Raw genomic sequence first — 21,053 nt, 5'->3', positions numbered from 1 at the left:
TATCAGAGGTTTCATATGTACCATAAATCATATTTTAAATATATATCTGAATTCACAAAATAACCTGTCACTATATCCCTTAGTCAAAAATAATATCTCACTGGATCATAAATAATATATCACGATCATAAATAATACATGACTTTTAAATTCAAAAACATATCTTCTTCATATAGATCTTTTTGTCAACAATTTAAATATGTTTAAATATTACGCATAACGAAAAAAAAATGTTCTTAATTCAAGACTGAATTTAAGTGTGATAAAATAATAAAAATGTAAATTGTAATGGGATAAATAAATATAAAACTTAATTATTTTCAACCATGACATGACATGATGCATAAAATTTAAATATTTTTATATAATGTTAATATATTAATCATTACAAAATAGTGCATATATTTTAGCAAAAAAACGTTTGCGTTATATGTGATGATATGATTACTGTAATATGTCTGTTAAGTTAAGGTTTTAATCTACGTTAAGGACTTTTATTTTGAGTAATACAAACATAGATAACAATATATTAATATAAAATAATATAAAACATCAATCTGCGAAAAAACCGATCAACCCAACAAATTTTTTTATCAAAAAAATTTTGCTCTAGCAATTATTCATTTTAAATACTTAAACTTTATGCCTTATATCTATTAATATGTCATGCTCCTCCCACATTACCTTCTTCATCTATCTATATTCTGTTTGCTACTTTTGGTGATATTATCTTTATATTCTTCTATTCTTTATCTCTCGTCATAGTTTTCACTTAACGCCTCTATTCTTTTAGTATCTAAAAAAATGTTATATGTTAAACTTTTATTATAATAAATAATTGCGCATTTAAATAGAATAAAATTTAATGGCTAACATTATTGATGAAACTTAAATTAAAATATCTATCTCATGGAATATAAAACCACATTTTTTTTAAATTTATGAAAGATGGACTTTAGCATAAATGATTCCTATTCTGAAACAGATGATCTTAATTCCGAAATTGAAACACAGTTATATTCTTTGCTTCATCATAATTATGACTCCGAAATGAACTATAATGGATATTTCAATAATAGTTTGGAAACGTATAATACCCCTTACCAAAAAAGCTATTCTAATGTACCCTCTACCTCATTTAGCAATTTGACACATTCTAACCGAGATAAGAATAAAAAAAATTTAAATCTCAATAATTTACGTGATAACTCTAGTTGCTCCAAAAAGTTGCCTGGACATGGAGCTTTAAACCCATGTACTTCCAGAAGATATTTTGGTTCCAAAACGACATCGACTTCTACACAGATCCAGAATGATGATTATTTATGCAAAATTTTAGAAAATCTGCCTAGTAAAATTTTTCTGGTTCATTCTATAATAATATATATTCCTTTAGACAGTTATTGGCAAATTTCTAATCAAGATATTCATGTAAATTCCAACAAAATACAGTTTCCAAAATGCACTAATTGTCTTAAAAAGGGTCATAAAGAAACTGAATGTCCATTAGTATATTTAAAATAATTTAAATTATCTATTTTTTCTTTTTTAGAGTTATGTTAGAAGGATATGCTTCTTATGTGGCTCAACTGGTCACAGTGAGAGAATGCATATTTTTTGTCATATTTGCTTGGACCTTGATCACATGTCGCATAAATGTCCTTACAGAAATAAAGTTTACAAATTCTGTCATAATTGTGATCAAAAAAGTCATTGGAGAGAAGTCAATATATTTATTTATACTAATATATATTTTTTAAATTTAAATCAAAAATATATGATTAATATCCACCTACATACTCTTTTCCCCTCCAAAAATATATACAAGATATCATGATAAACAAGAATTTGAAAGAAAAATTAGTAAAAGTTAACTTTTTAAAATAACTACTATTCAATATTTTCATAAAAATCTAGCATGGTGAAAGGCCTATAAATGGACCTAAGGACCTCCAATAAAATTTATGATGATAACCTATATAATAGTACCCCCACCTTTTTAGTTAAATTTTGACTAAACCTATGAATTCTTGGAATCAATATTGGCCCATACTTTCAATTAACCTTCATAAAATAAAATAAATTTTATAGCCTTTATAGAGCTTATAATTTATAGAAAAAATGAATGCACAAATTTCTTAGTTAATAGGAAAGAAGGTAGGTATTGTTAACCTTCCTTTTATTGCTTAATTTATAGCGAAAATAATTAACTTACAAATTTTAAGCTAATAGAAAAGAAAGTGGGCATTGTTAACTTTCCTTTTCTTACTTTTTTATAGAAAAAAATTAATGCCCAAATTTCTTAATCAATAGGAAAGAAAGTAGGTATAGTTTGCCTTCCTTATATTACTTATTTTTTTTCTACATATTTAAATTTCATAAATTAATTATAAATAAACAAATTTTAAAAAAAAACATATGATTGGCAAGTGATATCTTTTTTTTTCAATTAATATTTTTTCTGTTTAATGGCAGTTTTTAGATTTATCTTGGTAAGTTAGTTTTCCCTCTGATTTTATCTCCATTTTTTATTGTTCTGGGCATCACTATTTACAATATTCATTTCTCACATGTCACCTGCAATCACTTATCACACGTTTTTTGTTCAACATTCCTAAACCACTACTTCTTCTTATCATAATAATCGTATAAGATCTTGTAAAATACCTATCAATAGCTTAAACATTTACCTATAAATATACAATATTTTTTAAATATTTACTTTCCAAAAAAGGTTTAGTAAAGGTGATTTTTTATACCTATTAGATCCAATTCATGGTAAGTTGGATCATTGATGGGGCTAGTTGAATCAAGTGGTTAATTAGTAAAATAGCAATCTTTTTTGGCACAGGACCCATTCACATAACCTTTACATACTCTGCATTGAAACGAATCTTCAAAATTATGAAAATTTTTTAGTCCTGTTTACATATAATACAAACATCTTTATTATTCCATGGTTTTTTTTATTCTGCTCTTAATAGAAGCTGCTTCTTCAATGGGGATGTGGTAAAAATTTTGGCTATAATTTTAAATACCTTTTTAACAGATAAACTGTAAAAGGTTTTACTTCATGAAATTAGATAATTAGCCATTTTATTTTTCTCCTCATCATCAAATATTTTTTGTTTATTATCTTGTTCTATCTTGGAAATAGTGCAAGCCATTTTTTTTTATAATGTCTTAAAAAATTTATAGTAGTTATACTTAATAAAATAAATAATAAACTCACTCAAGTCTGTGAATCACTTTTTATAATCCCTTTGTGAAAATATTTTTAAATAATTTAATTAAATCAAGCCAAAATAAATATCCTGATAACTAAAACGTTCATACCTATTTAAATGTATTATTTGAATCATTATATTGGCAATTACAGTAGATATATATATATATATATATGAAGTATATATATGAAGATCTTTGTTTGCTATATAATTCATTTAAAATAATTGATCTTATTATCAGGCTAATATTTATATATGGTAAATAAATGTTCATATCTGAAATAAAATATAAATATAATTTGAATTGCATTGATAAATTTATATAATTATTATCATTTTATAAATATTATATCTTAACCTGTAATTGATGTTACTTTTCTTGAAGACATATCATTTTCAAACAATTTTATTGCCTTTTCATAATCCTTTATGGTGACAATTTTCCTATTTGAAAGGTTAATATATTTGAGAACCATAATAATATCATAAAAATTAATTGATTGATTGTGCCCACAAGCCACGATACTAATAACCCCAATGGTGGTAATATTACTAAAATGATCTTAACATATATTTAAGTTTTACATATCAATCTGAAACTTTTCTAAATGAGTGTTAATTTTCATATATTGTCAATTTTGTCATGTTTAAACTTTTAATTTTATAACAACCTAAAGTGAATGGATATCATAGAATTCTATTTTAGAACAAAATTTTAATTTAAAATCGTAACTGGTTTTAAAATAAAATCCGCTGAACCGACAAGCCCCTTGCGCCAATCACCTTTCCCTTTGTATACAGGGATAATTACACTTTTTTGCCGATTCTATGTAATAGTTCTTTGTTTAAGTATTGACGCAAATTCATAAGCCAATTAATGCTCCTTATCCTATAACTACTATTCAGATTTCTGCACCTTGTGTCAGGTCTTTTCTGGCCGTCATGTGTCTCATTTTCATGAATTGGTGATTTCACGGTTCCCCATCCTTCTTATTGTCGTAGATAAATGAGAAGACCCTCAGGGTACTTTGAGCTATTCCCCACCTATATTGATTTCACTAAGGATTTTGGAATGTTATTTCTTTCTTAACGTCAATCTCTTTAGTTGACTTTTACACCCCATAGAGGAAACTGTTATCATATTCTAAATCCTCACCATAAATAACCTTTTGAAATCTTCATTAGCCACTTGGAGTCATAAATTTAGGTTGAAGATATAATTCTAGGGAAGTTTTTTTATTTTAATAAATATTTTGAGCCTTTAAAATTTAAAAAAGAATTAAATGTCCGAGCCAGGCAAAAAGAAATTAGGGGCCGGGTTTGTAAATAATTTTTTAAGGCTGCGTACAAAATATCAAAACGCAAATTTCTTAAACTTTATTCAGAAAGGGAAAAAGCTTCTTTTTTTAATATAAAAAATAAAACATGTTCAATATTTCATTAAAATTTTGAAATTTCTGAAATTTTTAAAACTTTTCTAATTTTTTTTTTAAAAAAGGAGGTTTTATGCATAGTCTAAAAAAAATCGTGGGCCAGGCTAGTTTGAAAATAAAGTTTTTCCCTAGAATTAGCGTAATATTTTAATCTTTACCTGTTTTTGGTTTAGGTGTAAGCTAAAGAAAAGGGTCATCAGCTGAATTTAACTTTTAATATATATATTTTTTTTAAATGAATAATTATTGCACTGATAATTTGAATTTTTTGTAATTTTATTTAGCATTTTAATATTAAAATATTTTTTTAAATAAAAAATGGCGTCCTACAAATAGATATGCCCAAGTATTTGGCGCCAATACCATTTAACCACACAAAACGAAAACAAGACACAAACGAACGCAAAATATTCTAATCATCGTAAATCGAAGAAATCTTTTACGATCGTTAATTACGACGAACAAGGATTGGATGATTTAGATGAAATGATATGTTGCTATAATTGCGGATATATGGGACACAAAGGAAAAGTAATTTAGTATAAAAATAATGTGTAAGTCACATGAAAGAAGTAAGGTGATTGGGGAAAATAGAAATTGACGAATGAATGACAACTAAAGAGGGCATAATCAATTTAGGGAACCAATATTTTTAAATTGAAATAGTTTTTGTGAGAAAAGAATTTTTTTTTAAAAAAAATATAACATCTGATTCTGAAGGGAGTAGGTAGGAAAAATAAAAATTGATACATATAGTAGAACTTCGATATAACGTTTCATAGAATCGTCAAAATTTTTTAGAATTATGGCCATGTCATAGGTTGACTTATTAGTTATTTTATTACTAAATATCCATAAAAAGCAAAAAAAAATTTAAAAACCGAGAATAAAGTACGAAAATAAAACAATTCCACCATATACTTAAAAACAAACCAAAATAGGGTGTCCTATTTTAAAGGCTGTTTAGCCTATATAAAATGCAATTATTAGGTGACCCTGGACACGGCCTATAATAAATATAAGCGTATGAAGTTTTATATATAAGTATTAAACTATTTAATGAACTGTTTTATTATTAATTTTTATTAAATTACATAATATAATATGTAATAATATACATCCGCACAATATATAAATATCGTGATATTTTAAAATCCTTTTCTTATTGCAGAGAATATAAGGAAAAAATAATAATATAAAATCTTAAACTAATTTTTTTTTAAACATTGCAACAAATAAACTGTATATTAGTTCCTTTCATTAATTTATTATTATACAATTATTTATAAAATAAAATTAAAAAAATGTATAATAAAAACAAAAACCGATATTTTTTAAAAACGCTAAATAAATATCAGTGCCGATCCGATATTTAATATTGACATCTGAAGAAAATACAATAAATAATCTACCTTAATTTATCGCATAATAACTGTTTTGTATTAAATTGTTTATGTTGTTATTTTTGTATTTTTTTTTGTAAAATGTTTATTTTCATTATATGAATTTGAATAGTAAAAAGATAATGCGATTTGATAAACGAATAAAATAAAAATATATTTCGAGGACTACTTCTAATAATAAATTTCAATAACTTTGATATTATTTATTGAATGGATACAAGTCTATTTCTCAAAGAAGAAGAAGAAAATCTATTAAAAAGGAAAGATTTACAAATTCTTTAAAGCTTCATATAACTTAAGGACACTTAATTATGTATATATATTTTTCAAATAATTGATTAATTTTATCGCTAACAATAGCAATGAGTAAGTCGTATAAAAAATAATGTTATAAAAAGAATAATGAAAAGCTAACTCCACCCTATAAAAATTAATCTTCTTTTATACACTTAGGAATGCGTAAAATATCGTATGACGAAGTTTGTTCCACATGATACCGCTATCATAAATTATAATCAATGTCCAATTCCAGCCCATAGAAATTTGGCATCCCAATTGCATTCCGATGGTATTAGATATTTTAATATATATTAACAATAATTAGTATACCAACAAATCATAGAAGAGGTGTGGGGAGTGGTAAATATAGCTATCCATAATAGTTTTTCTTAATTATAATTTTCACTTAAAAAACTATAAATTACACTATATGGGGCTAATTGATATATATATATATATACTTAAGATCGATGTTCCGGAGATGACTGGACCGGTTTCTTATAACATTCTTTGGTTCTTTAGAGATTGGTCTAGTCAATGTTGGAGGTTTCGACTGATCCACAAAACAAAAAATTCAAAATTAAGTAGTTGGCTGTATTCCGATTAAAGGTTTATAATCCAAATCTTTGTCGGTCTAGTTTGACCAAGTTTTTTTTGTCGTTTAATTCTATCCCAACCTGGCCATTAGCCTTCATTAATATGCACCAATATTTATTATTATTATTATATTCAATTTCTACCTTTCACCTCAATAAAATAAAAACGACTATCTTAATTTTTTTTTAGCCCATCATAATTTTTAAAATTAAGGAAAATATATGAAGGCCACATATTTTCGATTCCCTTGATAAAAAATCCAGACTAGGTTTAAAAATTAATTTTTCTTAAGATATCCTAGCCTAAACTAAAAACTTTAATATCCTATCTCTGTTATTTATAGATGTAGCAATATAGGTTGGAGCGGGCTGGACATATGCGATTTTTGGGATGGGTTGGACAACTTGTATAAAATTGTTTCATGGGTCAGGCAAAAATATATGTTATTGGTCGGATCGGATCCCACCATGAAGGGGGCTTAATACATATTAATTACATATAGTTTTAAAACGATATCAAATTAACTAATTTTATAAGAGAGAAACAAAAATAACCTAGAACTTCCAGCTAAACATTTTTATTTTTTTTAAATTATCAATAAGATACATATATTATCTGAGATTATCTATCTTTGCAAGAATCTCAAAGGAATACAAGTATACCTTTTTATATATCTGTCTTAAAAAAGATTTAATAATCACTTTTTAACTATTTTTTTTTCTTGGCTCCTTGCATTAATTTCGTTGTTTTTCTTTTTCAGTGGCAGATTTGCAGAAAAATATTCGATAGACTTAGCATAAAATAGCATCAGAGATATGCTTACAGTTAAGGTTATTCCACGTGGATTCACAATAGTATTTCACCCGATTTAAAAAAAAATTTTTAATGAAATCTATCGTTCTTTATTAAAATCAGTAATTCTTAGGAATTTTATCATAAATAGAATTAATATTAATAAAGTAAAATTGATCTCATAAACAGATTTTTAAAAATAAATCAACTTTTAAATCGTATCGTTAGGGATCTCACTATGAATAAAGCATAATGTTTAAAATCCTTTATATAATAAAAGCCGTGTCACAGAAAATTTACCATGTTTTGTGAATAAGTGCAACAAGCCATGTGGTGGAATCGAACCCGCAACAAAATAACATATTTGAACATTTGTGGTATCCGCTTACCGACCACTATGCCATCACGACCTCTTATAAATGGCTTATTTTTTTTATCTATTTATTCTCCATTCTATAAATAATTGTAAAAGTTGAATAATAATTAATGTTATGCCTTTTAAATAGGTAACTTTTTTGATTCAGAGATATCATAAAAATTTGCTTTTATAAGATTTTTTACAGAAAGGATTTGAAATTAATAACTTATAAAAATGATGGAAATTCACAAAAATTTACTTTTTCAAAGACTATTTATTAAAAGATTTGGTTTTATAGGTGAAACATGGGTGATATTTATCATAGATCCCGCCCACATATAGGATTAGTTTGTTTTTTACACAAATAATTTGGAATATGTAGCTTATAAAAATTATTTAAAAATATGACAAAAATTTACTTTTAAAACAAAAGGATTTGACTATAAGATAACTTATAAAAATGATTTAGAAATATCATAAATATTTGTTTCTAAAAATGGTTTGGTTAAACTGAAGTAACTGGTAGCCCTAATATCTATCATCCTTTCATAGGGTGGTATAATATATTTTTTAGATATAAAAAGAGTTATATTTAAATGAACAGATAATCCTTCAATGACGGGGAATAATACATTATGCTTAGAAGATAGCATAACTAAGTGTGACATAATCATATACGATTCAGAGTTTTCTGCTTTATATCTAGAAGAATATAAATTCATTGTTTAATGGAGGGGAAAGAAATTGAAAGCTACATGTGAGAAATAGTGATCTGCATCGGGCCTAATTTTTCAAGCCCGGCTCGGCCCGAAATTTTTTTAAAAAAGTTTTGCCGGCCCAGCCCGAACCCGAATTTTTTGCCGGCCCGGCCCGAATTTATTTAGATATAGAAATTCATTTTTTTAATTACTCAAAATAAAAGATATATGTTATATGGTCGTTTAATTTCGATAAACAAAATCAAATATTTTTATTTTACATAAAAATTCAATATAAAATTGATAAATTTAGATATATTTAAAAAAGTTTCTAAGGTCCGGCCCGACCCGAACCCAATTATTTAAGTAAAATTAGGCCCGAGCCTGGCCTGAACTAACTTTGCAGATCTCTAGTGAGAAATATATGATATTTCAGTTAATTATAATTTGATTTTATTAGCTAAATTTGACTTCTTTATAGGGATTAGTTTATATACCAAAGGTTGTAAAATATTTATGCCTTCATCTCTTAAATTTTTCGGACTTGTTCCTTTATAATCAGTCCAGAGATGTTATCTGTGAGATAACCTTATTTTTCGCGTAAAATCAGAATTTTTGTTTTACTAGACGAATAAATATATTCATTATTTGGTGAAGAGTAAATGAGATGCTTGAAATTTGTTAAAGAACAATATGAAAATTTATATAACTAAAGAAATTTGATTATAATTGAAAATAATTTTTTCTATCGTCCAAAATTTTTGAAAAAATTAAAATTGTGACCATTTTACCACTTTTGGTGATTAAACTAATCCTTATAAATAGGTCTTCTAAAATAAAATCAAACCCATCTAAAATATCATATAATTTCTCATATACAGATTTCATTATCAAGTATCTCATTTCCCTCTTTATAAAACAATGAATGTCTATATTCTTCTAGATATAAACCAGATAACTATGAACCGTTCGCGATTATGTATCACTTAGTTTTTTTTTTATCTTTCATTTTATTCATTGATGGAGAATCAGAAATTTCCCCTTTATTTTTTTGTTTTAGGCTGATTTATCATCAAATAAAGGGGAAATGGATTCTCTTATCATCGAATTAAGGATAAAATTTCTATTTCCCGTCATTTTTGACAAGAACTATGATTCAGAAATTTATCCTTATTTTCCTGATTTATCCACATCATCAAATCTAATAAATGGGAAATTTCTAATTCATCCATCATCAAACAAACGGGAATTTCCGAATCATCCACTATCAAATAAAGTGAAAATGTTTAATTCGTCCATCATCGAATAATGGGGGAAATTTCTGAATCATTTATGATCAAATAAAGGTAAATTTTTTTTAATTTTATCAATCATCAAATTAAGAAAAATATTATGATTCCCCGTCATTTCTGACGGACTTTCTGCTCGTATATTATAATAATGTCATATATTTGTTATCCTTTTTATTAATATAAATATAATATTTATTAAATTAATCAGAAACCTGCAGGGGTACCATTTACACCGCCCGGGATTTTTTTTAAAGAAAAATTTTTCGGCTCTTGCCCGTGTTTTATATTTTCAGTTAAATTCGGTCCGGCTTGGATTTTATAAAAAAATATATTGCAATTTATTTTTAATTTTTACAGCTAATAATTACGATTTAAAATATAACGGCCCGACACAAGTTTTAGAAAGAAAGGGACTATTGGGATTTTGTACATGCTCAAAAACAAAGCAGAATAAGTTGTCCGAGGTTAAAATCTGAATAGACTGGTCTTAACAGAAATAAGTTTCAAAAATAAAATGATCCAAGACACGGTCTGATAGTAAAATTTTATTTTGATCCAATTTGAAAACCTACCCAATTTTTAGAGGCTTTCAGCTTGGATCCCTGATTTTAACTCGCATTTGAAATCATAAAATTGATCTGCCGATCAATTTAAAACCCCATAATTTCCCTTCATTCGTGATCTGTATATATATCAGAAAATCTGTGTAACCTATCCCAAAACTTTTTAAAATCTAATTTGGGCCAGGAAATTTGTGTAATGCAAATTTATGTGGTTTACCTTTACATAATTATTAGAAGGGCCTAGAAACTTCTAAGATCCAAAAATTGTAAATTGATTGAAAAATCTTCTAAGATAATTTCATCAACAATCTTTTGAAGATATTTTTTTTTCATATAACTACATTTACAACTAATTTATTTGTATATTGTTTAAAAATCGTGCGAGATTTCATAAATAATTTATATGTCTAAATTTTTGGCGCCAATTATGGACCCCCCCCCCTAAAATGGCTCAAATCAGAACTAGAATCTTTTTATTTTGAAAAAATTTTATGAATAATTGTTGGTATGAAATTCCTATATATATAACATATTTTAGCGCGTAAAGTTTTAGAGGCCTACCCATCTTATCCCACGACACCGGTGCGACCCCTATTTAAAACGCCAAACGGATCAATAAAAAATTTGAATCATTCGATTGAATCTAATGGAAAGCGGAAATCCGCGGAAATCAAAAAATTGTACCACCATCCCGAGCAGAAAAGGGTTAGACAAGAATCGTCTACTTCAAAAGTGATGTTACCTAAGTCCCCAGCCTCGATTTTAATGAACGCCAGTCCATCTATTCCTATTGACAGAAAATTATGTTCACCCAAAAGAAATGCATTCACCAAAACTGAAAAGCCCATAGAAACAACACCTTTGGATAAGGCAAAATGCGATGTCTCATCTAAACTAGCATCAATTAACAAGGCGGGAACCACAAACAAAACAATACAAAATCCTACAAGTAAAAAAAATATATATCTTGTTAAGGTGTAGTATTAAAATTATTATTGATTTAAAATGGTTAAATTAAGTAAACCAAAAATATTTTTAATATTAAAATCTTATCAACTTGTACCTCCAATATATTTTTTTTAAACCTATTACCTATATTTATTTCTTCTGGACCTATAACATTGTTGTTTGGGGGAGGGGGGTTACTACCAATCTGTCATGGATTGATGATTAAATAGCAATATAAACAGTTAATGAGGAAGAGTAATTGCTAATTAAATTAGTATAAAATAATAGCATAATCATCTTTTTCGGCCTTGAGTTCATCTATAATCTTATCCTAAGTCTGTTTTTGTTTGTAGCGGTGGATCATATTTCATCGATCGCTGGAGCAGGGCTATTAAAATTGAGCACGGAGTTATGAACCAGGCCCAAAGGGCACTCTTTGTGAATTGAGCCTAAATCCCAACCCATTTTATAACTACCTCTAGTGTTGTTAAACGGCTCGATTTTTTTAAAAACGGTTAACTCAATATATTAGCCAGAAACATATTGTCTAAGCCTCGAGATTCGCTAATAGATGTCCGAACCTGTAAAATTTTGAGTTAGCCATTTAACAAAGCATACTCCCTGTGAACCAGAACCGAGCCCAAAAATACCATTATTATGAATAGGAGAGTTGACAGCATATCCTTGTAGAACGGCAGTTAAAAATTAAATGCATTTGACAATATATACCCGAACTTGCCGAATTATTAAATAGGCATTAAACATTGCTTGCTTATCAGTGTTATCGAAGGCCTCGCTAAATTCTTTAAATAGAATGTTTAATGGAAGGTTTCTGTTTTTAGATGCTTCGATATTCTATGTGTCTCAAGATATCGATTTGGACTATTTCTAAGAGTTTACGATTTTTCAACTGCATGATAGTTTGCTGACGCCTCGATTTTCTCTCACTCTTGATGTTAGGGGTTTTCAACAAGATCTTTTTTAATTTTAAGAATCTTTTGAGATATTTTGTCGATGGTGTTAATTTTTGTATATATGGAATGCTATGGTAAGTTTTAACTTAGTTCTTTTGTAAATGTTAAAGAGATTTTTGGCAGAGACGACTTCTGTATATTTTTTAAAATATACCCAAACCCGGGCCTGAATTTTTTTTTTCCAGGCCATATATTTTTAAAACCAAATATGTCATTATTAGCTATAAAAATCAAAAATAAATATAATATATTTTAAAAAATCTGGGCCAGGCCTGAAATTTTTTTTTAAAAAAAAAGCCAGGTCGGGCCGTAAAAAATTTTTGAAAAAAAAATCCAAGCAGGGCCGTGCAAATTGTACCTTTGGAGGTTTCTGATTTTTGCGTTGGAGATTTTGTTTATAGGTTTCTTGTCCCAAAATGAATATAAATTATTATTTTCAAAATAAAAATAACGTAAGATGTCTCGTGCAACGAAATAAGCGACTCATTCGATGAAACAGGTGATTCTCTGATCGGGGCTGACAACGAAACAAGCGGGTTTTCTGACGATAAATCGGGCAATATTTTTCTTAACGAGGAATCGGACGATTCATCGGTCATTGATGAGGATGATAATTCTTTCGACGAAACGAGCGCCTCTTTTGACGAATTAGAAGACTCATTCTGCAAAGCGGGGGATTCTAGTCCTGCCCTTTCAACAGATGATAAGATTATTCCCGTTACTAAAGCTCTTAATTTTGATGCCATAGCTGACTTAAACCGTATTGCCAGAAAGCGTTGTCTCTTGACCGAATATCTAAACAAAAGAGATAGAAAATCGCGTTTAGCCTGGGAGGGCCAATAAATATTATTTATTTATAACTTTTTGAAAAGCAAAAATAATAACTTTATTTTCAGTATTAATTGACCATATTTTAAATGTTTTATATTTTTAATATGAATTATGGTAAGAAAACATTATAGATAATGCATAGTTAAAAAAACTTTCACTATGTTATTGATTTGATAGTCAATTTAAGTTTTTATTACAATAAATGACGTATAAGATCTGAATTTATGTTTGCTTAATTAGTGAATCACTTTGTAGAATAATATTATGAGATTTTAATTTAAGAATTAGTCACTAAAATATCTAATTAAAAGCCTTAATGCACTAGGAGGTGAAGGAATACATTTCCACACAAAACTATATAACAAAATACTAGGAAATAAGAGATTCCTCAAATGGAGACATGGTTTAATTCCTATCTTCAAAAATAAAGGGGACACACATAAAACTAGAAAAAAATTACAAAAAGCGATATTAAGATATATAATCGAAATAGGGAAGACTCAGTTTGATTTCATGCCTGGAAAATCAACGACTAACGCAATTCATTGGTGAAAAATACAGGGAAAGAAACAAAGGAATCCTTATGGTTTTTCCGATGTAGAGGAATCTTTTGATAGAATCATAAGAAAACTTAGCTGATGGCCGCTATGCTACAAAAAGGTAGCGGAAAATATATAAGAATAATTCAAGACATGTACATAAACCAAATTACAATGTTTAACGAGCACATCAACCGACTTCCAAATGACAGGGAGTTAATCAAGGGTCGACTCTCAACCCATTACTCTTCACAGTGATGGATGTCATATCAGACTATCTCGGAAACAACCCCTTAGTATATGACAGTTGAGGATGATATGGCGATACTTGCTGAAATAAAGAAAAGATTGACGAGTTGGATAGATACACTAGAAAATCATGGGCTAACAACAAGAAAAAAGCAGAGTATGGAAATGAAATAGACAACATCGACATAAATGAATGACAGGTATCGACAATTAAAAACTAAATATTTGGGCTACTAATGGTTAAATCGAAATAAAAAATAAAATAAACCAATGTTTTTTAAATTACTTTTATACTATAAATTGAAATTAAACACTAACATGCTATTGTGCACAGAAGCAGCAGGACCAGATATCAATGCTTAATGCAAGTAAAAAAATCTCACAACCAAATTAATTGCAACTAATAATATTTCTCCTCAGATTAAATGGCAACGACAAAAAGAGACTTCTGCACCCCACTAAGCCAATGATAATTTTGTTCCAAGCCCTCTCTCCCTTAACATTTTAGCCCCTACCAATTTAATTCAAATAAAGAAATATTGGACAAAACTCGACTGTACCTAGTACAAATTGAAAACAAATTTTACATGTAAACTCAATAAAAAGGCCGGAGGATGTAATATTTGATCAAGCATTAAATAGGAAAAGCGCTAACTTCCTAAACATAACTTTGCACAGAAACGTAGAATATTTGAAATCTTGCAGAATCATATTATGGTTTGCCAAATGTAAGTCTTTTTTCAAGGAAAGAATGGGTGTTTAGTAAGATATTAGAAAAAATAAATAAACTAAGAATGAAGAATGGCTCGAATAAGGAAATTACTACGGAGTGTTAGACGAGTATACATAGTAAAACAAGCTTTTGATATCCATAAAGAAATGAAATAAAATAGGATTATGATGCCTATGAAAAATTAAAATATTTCTGTAAACCTTGTAGTTTTAGAAAATCCCCTCTAAAGTTTTAGGAAACGGAAAAGTAATCATTGACCGTTATGACTTGATCATTATATGATGGTCTTCGACTCATGGAAAGCAATTCTACCAACAAACATATATACAAACCTCGTCCCACCCCGGTCAGGTTTTATCATATATCAAATATTATCAAAAAAGCTCCGGGGATGGATAATTTCACAGCTGTAAAATAGCACCTATGAAAATATCTTCTTTCCTACTAGCTCTCTTCAATAAAATATGGGAGAATGTAAATACTCCAGTGGAATGGAACAAATCCTTCCTATGTATTCTCTAAAATCAAAGATCTACAAAAATTTATTTATTACCGAGCCTTAGCCCTCACATCCTGTGTCTCAAAGATTTTTATGGTCCTCTTAAAAAATAAAATCATCTACACTTCATCTTTTCCCCAATACATATGCAAACAAAACCATACTAAAGGCCAATATCTGAAAAAATAATTATGCAAAAATGTTATAAATACAAAATATCCTTACTTCACATTCGTGGATTTTAATAGAGCTTTTGTTAATGATCATCAAGCTCTATGCGAAACGCTGTCAGAGTATGGCCTGTAGAGCGCGTTTTTAGTATAGCTAATGTTTTATAAATAAAATTATCTTTTTATTTGGTATATTATATTGCTGTTATAATTATATTTATCAAAATAAAACTATATTATTTTTTAACATGGCTAATATATTGTGTTAAAAATATAAGACATTTATTTAAATTTAATTTTAAAAAAAATTTATCATAAAATTTGAACGAACGTGAACGCGTTCCTTTTTTTGAAAGTGAACGTGGCTTCGAATTTTGTCAATGAACGTTGAACGCGAACCAGTTCGATTTTTTTAAAAATGCTTACAGCACTAAATATATATGATCGATTTTTTTTAATACAAAATGAATAAATTCTTTGTTTATATATTTTAAAAATAATGCAAAAAATTTAATACCACCTATAATCTATACAAATAAAAATATATATAAATACTGAATTTAAAAAAAAAAATCTTTCATTTCTTCGTTTTTTTTAACTTTATTTTTCCTTAAAAAGATTTCATTCACGCGCAATGATTCCTTTTCCATATTTTAATACATGTATCTGGAATCCAATCCGATATCGAAGCTATAATAACAATATTTATGCACGAATAAGTAAGTATCCACTTTAGAATCATTATAAATATTTTTATCAATATATTGTTGAAGCACATCAAATTCATTTAGTTGAAAGTGGCAGATTTTATTTTCGCCAAACGGCACATTTAGGTTCTTAACCAAATTTCAATTTAAATAGTGTACATATCGAAAAGAATTTTTAAAATCAAAATCATTTTATTCTCGTTTTGATACTATTCATTAAACGGAATTTCATGTTTTTCTGATAAGTTTTAATTTTTTTTAAAATTGTATATTTATAAATAAGGGTGAATTTTCTAAATCAAGCTATATCTGTATATATTCCCCTACATACAACGTCTGCAGGGAAATTTGGCTCTATTTTTTAAAGGGGGGTTTGTGAGTAGGCATCCATAGTTGGGCTGGGTAAATTAATGATAATTACAATTTGTAGATTAAAGATAACAATAACTAATATAAATTAATTTATTAATAAATATATATTTTCCATTCTATCACAGATAACATTTTGGTATAGTTGGAAGTTATACACGTTTATGGCTAATATTTAGAACACATAGTGATAACTAGTTTATTATCATCAAGCAATTCATTTTGCCCTATTTTATCTTAAAATTTAAGAGATAACCCCCCGATAAATTTATCCTACACCTAGCCTATCATCCTTAAATGCCTAACCCCTATCCCCCTTAAAATAATTAAAAGAAAACTGCTCCTGCACTCACCTCATGTAGACGCTCAAAGAGGGCAAAAAAGAAAGTTCAAATTAATAGATAATTCTTATTTTTGGGACAGCATAAGACGCATTTTTTAGCATTAAAGGACTTACACAAAAATATTGTAAAGGATAATCTTCCATTACATGGTTTGTTTGAATATATATTATATGCTGATGAAGTCTTTATAGGGGTAGCCAGAGAAGGGGAGGGTAAGATAAAATCCCCCCCCCCCTCTTCAGAAATTTATCACAGTTTGTGAATATCATTTTAAGCTAACAAAAATATCCCCCTTAGTCCTCCCTGACCCTCAAAAATGTATGCATATATCTTAAGCAATAATTTGAAAGAAAGAATTTAAAAGTTGATATTTTTTTTATAAAACTATTCATCATAATTTATACATTTTTGGAAAAAAGCATTTATATATATAAAGTGAAAATCCCCCCCCCCTTAGGAAAATCCTGGCTATGTCTATGCTTTATTTCTATATGTAAATAATGTTAGAAGAGAATTATCATACATAATTTTTTATTGCATGTTTTATTAAAACATTATAATATATTGATTTCAGTTCATGTAGGTCATAAAAATATTTTTTCTTAAGCTGTATTATAGCAAGCTTATACTGAGATATATACAAAAAGATTGTAAAATTAAATTTATATTCTACTTTGTGCACTTCTTGGCGATTCGCGCTAACTTTGATATCAGGCTTTATAATCGTTAATTTTTTTATATATAACTTTTGTTTTAAATTCGTTTTTATAATAAACTCAATGAACTAGTGTTGATAAAGGGCTCGATTAAGATTTTAGCCAAAATAGTATTATATAATGTAGGCCTCAAGATTTTTCACACCTATCAGCAAAATCTCCAGTACATAATATTATTTTATTCTTAATCGGGTTGACACTACAATAAATCAATGCAATAAAATAAATAAACAAAAAGTTATGAACTTATCAGCTGTTTTAGACTATTTGTTATCGCTAGATATATTAGTATTTCAGATCACAAGTTAATCAAAGCGAACCTCCTCATAAAGAATTTATGGGGAAACTCCCAACGCCTCCCCACATCTAATCAGCCCAGATTCTCCCCGGACAACTAATGCTACATCTAATCAGCCCAGATTTTCTCCCTGGACAACTAATGCTAAAAATTTACAACGACCTGAAGTAAAGCTGCTATTAGGTCAAAACTTAAGAGACAGGATGACAGCACGTGAAATTACATCGGAGTCTGTTTCTACGGAGGCGTGTTGGTCGTCCTTTAAGAGTATTCTTTTTGGAGCCTGTAATGATCTTCCTAACATCAATGGTTTTCCCCCGAGTCATGAATGGTTATCTGATGAGATATTTCTTTTGATAGCTGAACTTAGGTCGCTTGATAGACGCGATGGTGCCCTTTGGACGACAATCCATAGACTCCTTAGGAGGGACAGAAGGATCTACATAGCAAAGAAAGCTTTCGAGATTGACAGAGACATTAGAGAAAACAGAACTTTTGATGCCTATAAGAAGCTCAAGCTTTTCTGTAGTGCAAGAGTATTCAAGCCTCTCCCATCAATCAGACTGGACAATAATAAATTTATTACCGACCCGGACGAACAGATGGCTCTATGGTTGGCCCATTACATGGAAACCTTTGATTCAAGGCGACCAGTCGTATGTCCATCCTCTAGCCGTAGCGCAGTATCATCTGATGCTAACTTTTCTGTGGTGGAAATAACTAAGGCCATTAAAAAACTTAGGAACAACATATCTCCAGGTCCAGATAACATTTTAGGAGAACATCTGAAAGCTGCCCCCTCAGAGGTTTCTCAGCTCTTGCTGGGGTTGTTCAATAGGATTTGGGTTACGGGGAAGGTGCCAGCTGACTGGAATATGACAATTTTTTATAACTTCCCCAAAACCCCAAATCCTGTTAAATTTAAGGATTACAGAGCTATTGCTCTCAAATCCATCGTGTCTAAGGTTTTCATGATTCTTCTAAAAAACCGCATTCTTTCGACCATGCCTAATCTTCTGTCCAAATACATCTGTGCCTACCAAACAGGAATATTAATGAACCTATATTGGCATTAAAGATATTAATACAGAAGTGTGACAAATATAAATTACCATTCTACTTTATTTTCGTCGATTTTAAGAGAGCTTTTGACAGATTGGTTATACTCATTCAACGGCAAAGTCTATGGGAATTATAAAACTTTATGGTTTTATAGGGCAGTGAAGGATATCTTGGATTTAAACTTCAACACGAATCAGTTTTTAAGGTTGAATAAAGATAAGAAATTGTTGTAATATGTAAATTACTTTGAAATAAAATAGAGGAAAAAGAAGTAATATTCAAATCGAAGTAATATTCAAATCGATTGTTAAACAGAAAAACTTAACGAATTATTAGAATTTTTGAATAAAGACGATGTAAATGAATTGGAAAAGAAAGTATATATATTCGGAAATATTTTACTTAAAAAAAAAAGAAAGAAAGATCATGATTTTACGAACTTAATTTATAATTTTTTATTTTAATTTTTTATTATTTTAATTTTTTTTTAATTAGTTTAGTTTGATTATAATTTTAACTTATTATTTAATAAAGAGTTAGTATCATTTTAGTTCTACCTTTCTTTATTTGACAACGGTTCTAATCTCTCAATCCGTTCAAAAACTCGCAAAACGTTACAATGATGTTGGAGAGTGGAGGCGACAGGGCAATTTCAACAATTCAGTCTAATTAACTCTCCCACTAGCCTCAGCAATATAAATATCAATACCATATTGGTTCAGTGGTGTCTTGCAGCGATTGATCCAGGCTTTAGAAGATCAAAAGTCAGTCTAATTAACTCTGAAAAGAGATTCTAAATAAAGGGGGAAGGGGATGTATGAGATGACTTTCGACACTAAGACAAAGAATGAGAGCAATAAAACAATGGTATCAATATTAATGGTCGTATTTCGGAGAATTAGTCGTTTAGCTAAAATGAATGCTTCACAAGAGATCGTTATACGTACAAGTGATCGATGTAGCTAAAAGAATTTCGTTATAAATTTTTATTAAAGATATACGGTTGACTGTTATTTAAGTTGATAATATTTAGCAAAATATATCAGGTTGTTGATTAACCTAAAAATCTTCATAAAGAGAAACGGCTTTTCGTCATTAGAAAATTTATGCCGCAATCGAGCTCAATTAGAGATCGGATTTTTATTTTGGATCAAAAGATACAAGAAATCATTATCGTATAAGAGATCTTAAGGCAAAGTGGATATATTGACAAGAAGACCAGGATGCTATCGTTAATCGTTGACAAATTATAGCCAATTATCAAAACTTTAGTATAGGATACAAAATCGATGATCCTAAAAACAAGAATTCAGGAAAACAATCGTTAATCGTAGAGCATCGCAGATCGTTGACCGAGATAAAGCAATGATCATTAGTTACAAAAGAACGTTAGAAACGAGCAAAAGACCAAATTAATTTATCAGGAGAATTTAAGACGTAGTATCGATAATCGTTGACTAGCAATCTTGTATCGTTTAGTTAATCAAGTTGTCAGGGTTAAAAGGAAATGGATACATGCTCGAATATTGGTATTTCGCAGGATGTGGGGCCTAATCTAAGTGTAAGGGTGTTGTAATATGTAAATTACTTTGAAATAAAATAGAGGAAAAAGAAGTAATATTCAAATCGAAGTTAATATTCAAATCGATTGTTAAACAGAAAAACTTAACGAATTATTAGAATTTTTGAATAAAGACGATGTAAATGAATTGGAAAAGAAAGTATATATATTCGGAAATATTTTACTTAAAAAAAAAAAGAAAGAAAGATCATGATTTTACGAACTTAATTATAATTTTTAATTTTAATTTTTTATTATTTTAATATTTTTTTAATTAATTTAGTTTGATTATATTTTTATCATATTATTTAATAAAGATTTAGTATCATTTTAGTTCTAACGTTTATTATTGGACGAATATTATAGAAAAGTATATATAATCGAGAATATTAGTCTGATTTAGTATCATTT

The 21,053-nt window shown here is 28.4% G+C and overlaps 1 protein-coding gene across 1 annotated transcript; it reads left to right on the top strand.

The window, feature by feature from the left end:
* Window positions 1–921: 921 nt before the first annotated feature.
* LOC135923851 (uncharacterized) lies at window positions 922–13,590 on the top strand. Its single transcript, XM_065458829.1, has 7 exons — window positions 922–1,351; window positions 1,397–1,509; window positions 1,553–1,723; window positions 4,997–5,191; window positions 6,517–6,631; window positions 11,181–11,591; window positions 13,022–13,590. Exons 1-7 carry the CDS (start codon window positions 949–951, stop codon window positions 13,405–13,407), a joined length of 1,794 nt encoding a protein of 597 aa, XP_065314901.1. The 5' UTR covers window positions 922–948; the 3' UTR covers window positions 13,408–13,590.
* Window positions 13,591–21,053: the final 7,463 nt, after the last annotated feature.

This window comes from Gordionus sp. m RMFG-2023, chromosome 2 (genome assembly GCF_954871325.1).
Source record: "Gordionus sp. m RMFG-2023 chromosome 2, tfGorSpeb1-WG-v2, whole genome shotgun sequence".
Lineage (NCBI taxonomy): Eukaryota > Metazoa > Nematomorpha > Gordioida > Chordodea > Parachordodidae > Gordionus > Gordionus sp. m RMFG-2023.
The sequence above is the reverse complement of the archived record's forward strand: the minus strand, read 5'-3'. Positions and strand labels throughout refer to the sequence as shown.

What these genes read in the sequence shown, in the direction of transcription:
- LOC135923851 (XM_065458829.1), top strand. Translation starts at nt 949, where the DNA reads ATGGACTTTAGCATAAATGATTCCTATTCTGAAACAGATGATCTTAAT. An exon ending in ATCCCAATTGCATTCCGATG is followed by an intron (nt 6,632 to 11,180) that starts GTATTAGATATT and finishes AACATATTTTAG; the next exon opens with CGCGTAAAGTTTTAGAGGCC. An exon ending in AACAATACAAAATCCTACAA is followed by an intron (nt 11,592 to 13,021) that starts GTAAAAAAAATA and finishes AAATAACGTAAG; the next exon opens with ATGTCTCGTGCAACGAAATA.